Source organism: Lytechinus variegatus, chromosome 7 (genome assembly GCF_018143015.1).
Source record: "Lytechinus variegatus isolate NC3 chromosome 7, Lvar_3.0, whole genome shotgun sequence".
NCBI classification, from domain to species: Eukaryota; Metazoa; Echinodermata; class Echinoidea; order Temnopleuroida; family Toxopneustidae; genus Lytechinus; species Lytechinus variegatus.
In genome coordinates, this window is record NC_054746.1 from 35,686,295 (window position 1) to 35,698,428 (window position 12,134).

Sequence of the window (12,134 nt, forward strand, 5' to 3'; positions counted from 1 at the left end):
TACGTCTGTGTATGAGGAGTACATTGTTTGATGTTGAAACTCCCCCAAACAGATTTAAAATTTTTCTAAGAAAGTATAGGCCTACACTTTGTTTTGAAAATTCAGTATTAAAAAAAAGGCATCTTCATCATGGCGACTGAAGAGGACCAACAGAAGCAGCGCCCTCCAGAGCCAGTGATTATTACAATCTTGAGATCAAGAAATTTGGTGAGTACTTGTCTTACATTCTTATAGTTTGTCTTCCTACTGCCTAAATCTTCAACATTGAATAATCCTTGATTTTGCAGTGAATGGGGGTTTACTTGGGCTTTTTTTTCTCCCTATTTTCCTGTGCCGGTCGCACAGAAACGTTGATAGACTAGCAGTAACAGTAAGCCCAGTCACATCTTTCGGATTGTTAAGTCAAAACATTTATTTCAATTTGTAAGTAGTGCATTGTTGTAACATTAAAGGGGAATGAAACCTTTGGAACAAATAGGCTTGTGTAGAAACAGAAAATTCATAGAATAAGAATAAAGAAAGTTTGAGAAAAATCGGACAAATAATGAGAAAGTTATGAGCATTTGAATATTGCAATCGCTAATGCTATGGAGATCCTCCCATTGGCAATGTGACAAGGATGTGTGATGTCACTGATGAACAACTTTCCCTTTGGTGGACTATAAAATACCCTCAAATGTCTCTCTTTGCTTTTTCTTATGATGATACAAACTCTTTATCCATGATGTATTCTTAAACAATATGTATTACTTGCCCTCATGTAGAAAGAACACATGATCTATGGATAGATGTGATAAAAGAGGCAATTCAAGTGAAATATATACTAAAGTAATGGGGAGAGTTGTTCACAAGTGACATCACACATCTTTGGCGCATTGCCAATTTGCTATCTCCATAGCATTAGTGATAGCAATATTCAAATTCTCATAACTTTCAAATTTTTTGTCCGATTTTTCTCAAACTTTAGTTGATCTGTTTCTTTGATTTTTCTGTTTTCACACAAGCTATCTTGTTCCAGTGGTTTCATTCTCCTTTAAGCATCGCTTCCACATTACCAGTTGTAACAGGTCCTCTGTTAGCACATTGTTAGCGCTAACCACGTTTCTATGCAGTCAGTACAGGGCTCTGAGCATTATGGGGGTGTCCCTGGTAAAGACTAAATCCTTCAAATTTGCATGAAAAAGTCACAATTCTTGAAGGGGAGGATCATCCAGCTTCTGGTTAGATTTTAAAAGAAGCAAAAGAATTTAACATCACTGAAGTATTGATGAAAATCCATCACAGTTGTGAATTTTGAAAGTTTTTAATTCTGTGACATCACTTGTGAGCTGTAGCCCACATACATGAACTACATATTGGCAGTCCCATTTAGAATATAAAGATATCTATGTTCAGAGTTCTTAATGAGTAAAGGGATGTGTACAATTGAGGTTAGGGGTGGTTAGGGCAATTCATAGTAATGGACATGAAAGAAAGCAGTTCATATGTGACTTCACAAAGACTTTAACAAATTATATTGTGATAATCTTTTGATTGATATATTTCAAACATTCATTTTAACATTTTTTCCTGATTTCCTGCATCTATTGCAGGTAAGTTGGTATCAGGTTCTGTTGCAGAAATAATTACAATAAAAAGCAGCTGGAAAAATTCAAATACAATTATATTTCATTCAATCAATAATACATGTTTGGGACTTGCATTCCATAATTTTAGTTGCACTTAAACACTTCTGTAATATGCCCTGGATAGAAAGATGTGAATGTAGATTTATATCCTGTCCCCTATACAAGAACAGTGATGCAACATCAGGACTAGAAATGGAGTCATTACTGGTGCTGAAATGTTTTGATCAAAGGTTTGGAGGATTAATCCATTGTTAATGCAAAAAAGTCACCCTCCTAACCTTTGAACATTTGGATAATGAAAAGTAATTTCTACATGTATTTTCAACCTTTTCACTTACTCATTTAACAGAAAGGAAGCAAAGGCGAAACTCTGAACTCTCTAGTCCGTGTGGAGTATGGTTCTAACGTCTTGGGTGAATCCGCCAAGGTAGATGCTGGACCAGACCTGACCACCGAGTATAACTTCAATGCCAAGTTTGACTGTGGTTTCGATGACCCGGCCATCATAGATGAAATCGCTTACAAACCAGTTCTAGGTGAGTTTTATTTAAAGATTTTGACTTTTTGAAATGTTTTTGAATCTCATAATTTGCCTCAAACTCCTGTTCCTCTTCTTTGATTTATACCATAATTCAAGTATGAACTTATCATATACAGTTAATATCATAAACAGGGACTACATTTGCATGTCAGTTGAAATGAGAATTAGGCATTTAATCACAAGAATATTGGCAAAGTTAAAACAAAGTAGTTGCAGCTAACAATTATTTCATGAGAAAATCTTTTGAATCAGGGTTAATTGTCACTATATTATCATAGATCTAGAAATTTATGGTACATTCATATAAACTTTACTTTGTGAAATCACGTAATCTTTAAAACCAATATTTCTGATGATCACAGAAAAGCGTATGTGGGACAGTATTGCTTGAAAAATACTCAACATTTGATGGAATTCTTTGCTTATGTTGCTCATTTCTCAGCAATTACACACTTTCTTCCAAAGTCATTTGGCACATATTTTTTTATTTATACATACAGACACTTGGGTGGTAATTTTATTGGATTCCGTTCGAACTCATTTTGAGATCATTACCACAATTGGCATTTATATTTAAGTGTGATTTTTACATTGATGATTTATGATGATCCAAAAATAAGTTATGATGAAAATTAGGAGAAACGAAAAGATTAAATGTTGTTTTTTAGTTCTTCTCTTTGAAAGAGAAAGATATAGTAAGATCAAGTAATATCAAGTTTATTGGGAAATTAAAATCTGTCAAATTTGGATTGATTTGAGCACAGTTGTTCAGTTCATTTTCTTGTAAAATGTGCTTTTGTTACTTCTTCATTCTTCAAAGAATCAGTGTGTATAAATTTCAAATCCTAATTTGACTCATATCTCTGCACAGTGACCTTTGTGGAAGTGCTTCCTAAAGAGAAGAAACAGAAAGAGGAGAAGACTGTACTTCTGGGTCAATGCACTATAGACTTGCTACCACTTGTCAAGGGAGAAACAAGATATAAGAGCACCCTACAGATCCATCCCCTGCAAGGCTCTCCCCTGGAGGGAATACCACCTGATGCCCCAAGGGTAAGTCACTTCCCCCTAATGCCCTTGACACCAAATTGTGCCCAAGACAGTAGATTGCCTACATTGAGAGGGAGTTTGATTTTTTTTAAATAAGGAATAACACATTGTTTATTATAGAAATCTATAATTTGTAATTTATTCATATTAATGAATGCAGGCTTTAAAACGACTCATTAATACACTTTTCCTGATCTGATATTTTAGGATGGATTTCACATCTTGAAATATATGTTAAATGTAAAAAAAAAAAATTGCACCATGAATGAGCTTTAGATGAAATTTAGTTGAAAAAGTTTTGCAAGCCAAGATCAAATCTCTTTCCAACTTTGACATTGGCGTTCATGCTGTTTCACAATTCTTGACGTCACTTTTCAACCAAAAGAAGTTTTTCTTGGCCTTCTTTACCAATAATGTGATATGTGTATGTCTTATCATTGTGGATAAATTCAGGAACAGGAGATTCAAGTCAAAGCCACTGGAGAAAAACTCTCTCTCATAGACTTTTCAGGCTATGTGACCTGGTGTTAAGTGCTGCAAAATATGGCTTCCAAGTCAGCTTGGATTCTATCCCTTGCTAATCACCATCTCCTTTACACTCCGCCACTTTTATTTTGTTCATGTATCTCTCAATGTATATCTTTATCTTGTTTTTGTATTTTTTTTTGATGGTCAAATAAATAAGTTTATTGAAAAAAATTAATTAATTTGAATTAAATTGGGCTATGGCAAATTATCCCACTCCCCTAATATCCTTTCATTATATAGCCTGAGATGGATGTAGTTGTGTATGTGAATGATCCGCTGCTGACCGAAGACCAATTGAAGAGCGGTAATCTAATCACCATCACTGCAGAGACTCTATACTCGGTACCTGAAGCATGGAATCCAACCGGAACACAATATATGTACAATGTCACTCTACCTTTCCCACTTACAGAAGAGGTAAGTAATATACCTATTGATTGCAGTTTCATGTTAATTATTCATATCAGTAATGTTTATGATCATTACTGCTTTGTTATTAAAATATCAAATTTCCTAATTTTTTAAATTCTTAAAGTGTTAGCTTACTTAGTTCTGTTTACCTAGTAACAGTGGTTGTTCATCACTCAGAGTGGAATAATTTTTTAAAAAGACTTGACATGTATTTAACCGTACTATATTGATTTCACCAATGGCCTCATCACACTTCCCTGGCCCAGCAATATCCAAATCTGGCAAGAAAATGTCTTTCGTGGGAGAGCTTGTTTGGCTGATCTCTAAAGATGCAGCTATATCCCAAGTATCTCCATTGCTTTTCACAGAATTGGTTGACAACAAATGAAAGTTTAATGAAGAGTACCATTTACAGTATAAAGACAATTCCTGTTTTAGAGAAAAATAATGTGTAGATAAATATGGAATAGTGCCATAATAATTTCTTTTTTTTATAGGTATGTAAAATGCTTTGTAAGCAAATGTGTTCAGCTTTTTATAAGTAAATGTCTTCAAACTACCATCAAGAATATTTGTATGCAATATGATTTAGAATGATCACAGTTGAATCTTGTTTTGTTCAGATTGTTAATATAACAAATGTAATTTAAAAGAAAACAACAAAGAAAACAACACTTTGTACCACTTGATTAAGGCTTATATCATTATGCTATATTTTAAATTAATCTATTTTAAGCACTATGCCATGTAGGGAAAGTACCATAGTAATTATGATTAAAATGATAATCATCATAATGATACTATTTTGTGAATTTGTGATTGATTATTTCTGACAGCGAGAGTCTGTGGTGGTAATGTCCAATGGCGTCCTTAAAGCAGCAAACGATAAAGAAATACCATCCAAACAGAAGAAATGGCCTGTCCCAGGTGGCGCCCAGGGTAATGCTATCTACATTCCAGACAAGTAGGTTACTATTTACTCTTAGTTACTTGTGAAAACAGGGGAGCATTAAATTTTTTCATCCAACAATTCAGATCTGACTAGTTATCATAAATTTTAATTGGCTAAAAAGCAGTGTTGCTATGGTAACTGTCAGATTAAACAGGAATTGATGAACGTTTTATGAACCCTGTCATGAAATTATCTCCTGATTTTGCTATAAAAGTGTAGTCACCACTTAACAAATTATTTGTATGCTCCAAAATGAATGAAATTACCTCAGATCTTTATCTGACACTGTAAATAATGAGTTTTGGAACATCAAGGTAAAATATAAAAATGGAAAATAGCATATTTAATGACAATGGTCATGTTTAGGAGCTCACATGGAACTTAACATTAGTTTGGTTCTGTGCGAATCCCCATTTTGAAGCATGTGTACAGATGCTTTGGCTAGTGTGTGCCTCATTGCCTTTCGACTTTTGCAATTTTTCCTTTTAGAAATATTATTTCAAGCTTATGGAATGAATGCAGAACCCCTTCCGGAATCTAGTTTACCTTTAATAGCATATGCTTCATGACATTTTGTTTTTTATAGATTTGTGCAACCAAGTTGTGAAGAACAAGAAGATGGGGAACTGACAAGCAAAGAGGTAAGATCTTTTGTTTTTTAGTAAAATTAGTTTTCTTGATTTACTATTAATTTCAAACACATAACAATTACAATTTTGATATCAGAGATACCATGTGTTTAAAAAAAAGGAAAGAAAACCCAAGTTAATATCTTTACAAGAAAAGTATGATGAAAGATGATCTAACTTATATCATCGAAAACCACAATTTATCAGCATACCAAATACACCTTGATTGAATGTGTTTTAGGATCATACATTTCTCAAGTTTTTAACAATATGAACATTTTTAGCAATGCTTTCTCAACATTGCATAAAAGAATATTTATTTTTTATGAATTAAAAAGCCTATGATGATTGTTGTATGTGCATTTTTCTGAAATTGATGACAAGTCTTTGTTACATGGTCCTGCTTTTCAGTCATCTGTGGATAAATTATTCCATACTTTTAGTTTGATAAAGACTAAACAGAACAACACTGATTAAAAGACTTAAAAGAACATTGTACCAGTAGTCATATTTCTTTTTTATGTGTATAGATAGCATAACTCTTGTGAATGATGATGACACTTGGATTTTCCAGTAAAAGTTTTTTTTTTCTTTTGATAGGATCGGGATTTCAGAATGGAAGCAGAGAATGAGAAGAACAGAGTATACTGGAATTGTGAAAGAAGAGCTTTTATGGATCCATCAGCTGTACAGAGGTCAGAATTTTAGTAATTTTTTATTCAATATTTTACCTTCAGTTTGTTTGCAATCATTGTAGAAAATACATGAAAGCAATATTCTTGAAAGTTTAGGAAATTGATTTTCTCTATAGAAAGATTACACCATTCTGTATATTGTTCATATACTCCTGAGTAAAAATACCACAATATTGCAGTATGCATATAAATGTTAGCAATGTGCATTAATAATATTACCATAATAGTATTGGTGTATTTGATGAGCAGGATATTTTTGTCATTTAGTCTCACTATCATCATAACTTCATCCCACACAGCCTGCAGACAAAGATAGCCAAGACAAGATACTGGCCGGTTGAGATCATGAGAATGCCTATGCCCTCTGCTGCTAAAACAAAAGGAAAAGTAAGTATTAACTCAATGAAGATCATTACCTACAAATATGTCATATAAACTTAAAATCTTAAAAATGCATTGAGATGAGGCATCATTATGTGTATCTGACTTTGGTCTGTTAATCAGATGGTCATGGTTTTGAATTCTACTCCTTCAACAAGAAAATTATCCATATTAAGAAATATATTTTGTTCATGTTATGAAATTGATCAAATCATGAATGGACTTGAGTGGCAAATAGACAAAACGGTTTTCAAGTAATTTAGTTGTAGGAAAAAAATAGCACTTAATAGGTTAGGTGAGAGGAAATCACGTGGGGTATCATTATCATACAGAACGAACTTCGTTAAAATAATAAATTTTGTAATTTTAAAATCAAACTAAAGATGAGATAACTCCCCTGCTGGATAGGTTTGAAGCAAAATTTAATTTTCTGCACTGTTCAGTTTGAAGACTGTTGGTAAGATATTGATTATTTCTCCTTTGTCTTTGCTAGGAGGAAGAAAATCCTATATTCTTTCATGGAGTTGCTTTCATTAACATGGCTCCACTGCTTTATCCTGGAGGTAAGAGAATATCTTTGTTTAGTAATTATAGTACAGTAAAACCTGGGGGTGTTTCACAAAGATTTAAGTATGACTTAGAGTCGCACTTAAATACCGAGTTGCGTACGGTGTGAAAGGCTTGACTGCATTGGTCAGATCGTGTCATGAGGACACGCACTAATGCGTATCTATCAATAAGATCGTGCGTTGCATATCATGTACGCGTCGGCATTTAAGTGCGATTTAAGTCATACTTAAATCTTTGTGAAACACCCCCCTGCTCTAACAACTACCCTTATAGTTGGATCACCTGTCTATAAAAACCAGAAATTTGATTATTTCAAATCTGGTGTTCGTGTTGGAAGCACAATTTGGATTGTGTTTCCTAGCTCCAAAACATTCTTACTTTACACGAACATTCCAGACCACAATATTGACAGCTCTACACCTAGTGAGTGACTTTTCAGGACCATCTATTTATGCTTGGTGTTTTACTTGTAAAAATTGATCTAACACCAGCACCAAAAGGTCAATGCTGAACTTGAAATCACACATTGTGTTTCCTTTGATAAGTATTCCCCATTGAGACATGTATTACATGAACTTGATTTTAAAGATCACATGCTTATGAAGACTAATTTTCTTGTGTGCCATGGATGGTCTTCTTGACAGCGTTTAGAGAGAGTGAAAGAGTGAAAGAGATCAAAATGCAGATGGCACACATGAATGTCCATCGCTGCAATTATTGAACACATTTATTTTAACATAAATTCCAGTTTGCATAAGGGGCATAATGATAACAAATTAGTTCTACCCAATAAGAATGGTGTGTCAAATGATTCTGATAGAAAATGAGTAAGATTCAAAATCAGTAACAATCAAAATTAGAAGGGCATTCTGCAGTTCTACTTGTCTTCATCCAAGCAACAATGATACATATATGGTTATCTCTATCAATGATCTTCAGCATTTTTATGTTCAGCCTAAATTTTATCTTTTCACAACGTTTAGCAAACTATGTCAGTACTTAATAGATCCAGATCTACTATGAAATGGTAGCAAAAGGTTCTTTGCACATTGGAAACTTCCCAAAGTGTTCTATTATAAAGTATTTCTTAATTAGGTTATTTGGTTTTTAGAACATATATCCTGTAGGCGCTTCAGGATACTTTTTTGTGTTAAACAAGCATAACCAATGTACAATATTAAAGCCACTTCCTATTCCAACCCACTGAAATATTTTTAAATGGTTCTTTTGCTTCCACTTTATCTTGTTTGTCTGTTTGTATATCCCTCTGTTTCTGTACAATTTCATTCCATCAACAGTGAAAAAGATTCGTGGAGCATACAGAGTTCATGCTTTTACTGAGCAAGAAGTCATGGAAAAGGTGAGTTTTATTGCATTTCAGGAGACAGAAATTTCAATCCACAAGACATGGAAATACATAGAGTCCCCAAATATCTTGAAATTGCATGAGAAATACATTTTTTTGCATTGAATAATAATTACTATTGCAATACTGTCTTGCAAAATGCAGTATGATATAACATTAATCAAAATGAAATATTTTAGCCTGATTAAGCCAGTTTAGTCTATGACATGCTATGACATTGCAAAAGATGCATTGTATATCATTTCTCATCTACTTCAAATCTTTTTGCTTTATGATATAAGTGGAGATAAAAAATTGAAATAATGTACCTTCATAATTTTAGCAATTTTTTGTTGCCTTCATTTACCATCTGAATTTCATATTTTGTTCTATCTGGTGAAATGATGTTTAATTAGATTGGTATTAGGCATTTGATAATATGTATGTTACAGATGTAGAAACACATTATATCATTGAAAATTGTACAAATTTACTCAATAATTTGGTGCCAGATGATGACCACATCGTTGATATGGTGTATGGTCTTTATAGGGTACTTTATAACTTTTCTATTTTGGCTTCCCTTGAGATTTGTTTTATTCATGTATTGTTTCCTACTCTGATCATGTTTGTCTGTAAACTGGTTTGAACCAGTTTCAGAGAACAGAATCGGGTCACAAGTTCAACAGCTGGCTTTGATTGACAGGTTGTACATTACGCTTTCATACCACTGATGTGAAATTTACACACAGGATGTGGAACAACAGTAATGTAATGTAGATTACAGGAAGGATGAAATCTACCACCAAGTGATGTCAAAATTTGTAAACAAGAAGGAATGTGTCATTTACAATAGATTTATCTCGGACCTGTTTCATTAAGACATAATAACAGATGTACAGTTTCTATAACAAGTTTACTATCAGCCAATCAAATGATTTGGGTATCTTTTAAACTGCATTACATAGTTTTAGGAAATTGTCCCTTGGTGACAATACAATCTGTTGTGGTTATTTGACTCTGTCAGAATTGTTGGTGCCAATTCTCTTATTTCTAGATTTTTGTTTAGTTTTACGTCAGCAATCTTTGTCTAAAAAAAAAGTCATCTTCATTTTTAGCGTTAACTATTTCACTTATCTTTTCACCAGACATTACACTTGTGATATAAGTTATATTCTTTTGTTCAAAGAGAGATGGGGAAAATAGGTGCCATGGCAAAAACTCTATATTGTTTTAAAGTATGATAATGCATGATCAGAATTTATTTTATCATTTCCATAATGAAAAAGAAATAGATATATGCTCAATAAATTTTTTTTTCATCTGTAGTGCAAAAGAAAGGGTGGTTTAGCTGATGAGGCTGCACGCATGGCAGCCAACATGCTGCGGAATGCATCTCCCTTTACCAGAGGAGGAGGGAAAGGAGGAAAAGAAGAGAAAGGGGGTAAAGACAAGGATAAAGAAAAGGATGCAGCTACCAAAAAGGTATGAATTCAACTGTGAAATAAAAAAATTCTTGTATTCATTTTTTGTCAATAAAAATAAACTGCATCTACATGATTTGGCATAAATCCCTTATTTATTTCAAGGAACTACCAGTAGCATTTTTTGTTCTGTAAAAGAAGAGACAAATTTGTTTGTTAATTTTTTTTACAAAGATTAATGTGAATAGGAAGTGTTTTGTACATTTATGTATTTCTGTACAATATAGTATCTATCACAGGCAATGTTTGTCTTAGAGGGTCAATGCCTTTCTTCTTCCTAAATTATTGTATTTCTGTTTTTTTTTTTTACTATACTTTCTAAAATTATGTAATGACTTCATATTGAATTGAAAAACTGAAATTCAGTTGTTGAATAAAAGATGTTGAACAGACAAAAAGGAAATTGTCTAATGTGATGAGTATTAGCTTATATAGGCTTAAGAACCAAAGGACAATCTTCAGGGTGATATACCATAAAGTAGTTATATGTTTCTATTGTCACTCTTTCGGGTGCTTAGCAGTTGACCTAGTATTGAGGGTCCTATCAGAGGGACAATAAGTATTTAAACATTCTATGGACCTTTTTTTAGCAACCCTCCCAGATGATGAAGCTTGGTGCCCCTGGGACAGAGGGGGCGGTAGACCCAGATGCCCCACCCCCACAGAACTTAGAGGGCATGCAATATGATGAGGCACGGAGCTACATCATTATAGAATTTGAGCTGGAGTCACCTATCGTACCAAAGAGGGCCCCGGAAGAGTTAGCAAAGAGGTAAATGTCACTTATATTAGTTATATTCACACATGTTTTTGTCTTGCCTGCCTAGCAGAGCGAGACTATAGGTGCTGCTTTTGTTTCATTAGCATTGAAATCTTAACCTAAGGTTAAGTTTTTGAAATGTCATCATAACTTAGAAAGTATATGGACCTAGTTTATGAAACTTGGACATAAGGGTAATCAAGTATTACTGAATATCCTGCCTGAGTTTCAGATCACACGACCAAGATCAAAGGTCATTTAGGGTCAATAGATTTAGACCATTTTGGGGGATTCAACACAGTAATCTTAACCTAAGGTTAAGTTTTTGAAATGTCTTCATAACTTGGAAATCATATGGACCTACTAGTTCATGAAACTGGGACATAAGGGTAAGCAAGTATTAATGAACATCATGCCTGATTTTCAGGATCAATGAACTTTGGTGGCTATGTTGGAGGTATTTGTGGAATTGTCATCATAACTGTGGAAGTTTATGGATCTAGTTCATAAAACTTGTTCATAATAGTAATCAAGTATCACTGAACAACCCATGCAAGTTTCAGGTCACATGACCAAGGTCAAAGGTCATTTAGAGTCAATGAGCTGAGATTATGTTGGGGGGAATCAAAACAAAATTTAAACTGAGGTTGATTTTTTTGAAATGTAAAAACTTTTAATGGATCCAGTTCATGAAACTTAGATATAACTATCATCAATTATCGGTGAATATCCCTCATGAGTTCTGGGTCTCATGACCAAGGTCAAAGGTCATTTTGGCCATCATAATTTGAAAGTTTATGAATATAGTTCATGAAATCTGGACATGGGGGTAAACCCAAAAGAACTCTTAGCTCATATTTTGACACTTTATTCCAAGTCATCAGTAAAGACATTGCTAATTGTGGGAACACCTTTATGAAATACTTCTTTGTATAATTGTCTTTATTCCCACAGAGTTGCTGAGCTTGTTCCACCCAGACCTCTCTTTCCAAGGAGGACCAACGGAGCACAGAAAGCAGTAGAAGACTTCCATCATCAGGTAGCAAGCATCAGCAAACTTGTCCTGGAAGAATTCAGGTATGTTTAGACAGTTGTGTGTATGTGTGTGTGTGTGTGAGCGCTCATTCATTTGTAGTGTATTAGACACAAAGAACTATGTT

General features: G+C 33.7%; 1 protein-coding gene across 6 annotated transcripts in view; it reads left to right on the top strand.

Moving 5' to 3' along the window:
* LOC121419134 (cilia- and flagella-associated protein 70-like) overlaps positions 1-12,134 on the top strand; it is a 29,173-nt gene that overhangs the window by 2,405 nt on the left and 14,634 nt on the right. For 5 of the 6 annotated variants that reach the window (XM_041613456.1, XM_041613458.1, XM_041613455.1 and 2 more), the window contains exons 2-14: positions 106-207; positions 1,978-2,164; positions 3,041-3,222; positions 3,988-4,164; positions 4,995-5,122; positions 5,697-5,751; positions 6,340-6,434; positions 6,734-6,821; positions 7,309-7,378; positions 8,684-8,745; positions 10,060-10,215; positions 10,805-10,986; positions 11,929-12,051. In XM_041613456.1, the coding sequence (XP_041469390.1) occupies positions 130-207; positions 1,978-2,164; positions 3,041-3,222; positions 3,988-4,164; positions 4,995-5,122; positions 5,697-5,751; positions 6,340-6,434; positions 6,734-6,821; positions 7,309-7,378; positions 8,684-8,745; positions 10,060-10,215; positions 10,805-10,986; positions 11,929-12,051 (1,583 nt within the window). In that variant the 5' untranslated portion in view covers positions 106-129. Of the gene's footprint in view, positions 1-79; positions 208-1,977; positions 2,165-3,040; positions 3,223-3,987; positions 4,165-4,994; positions 5,123-5,696; positions 5,752-6,339; positions 6,435-6,733; positions 6,822-7,308; positions 7,379-8,683; positions 8,746-10,059; positions 10,216-10,804; positions 10,987-11,928; positions 12,052-12,134 lie in introns of all 6 variants that reach the window. The other variant, XM_041613457.1, reaches the window with a different exon arrangement.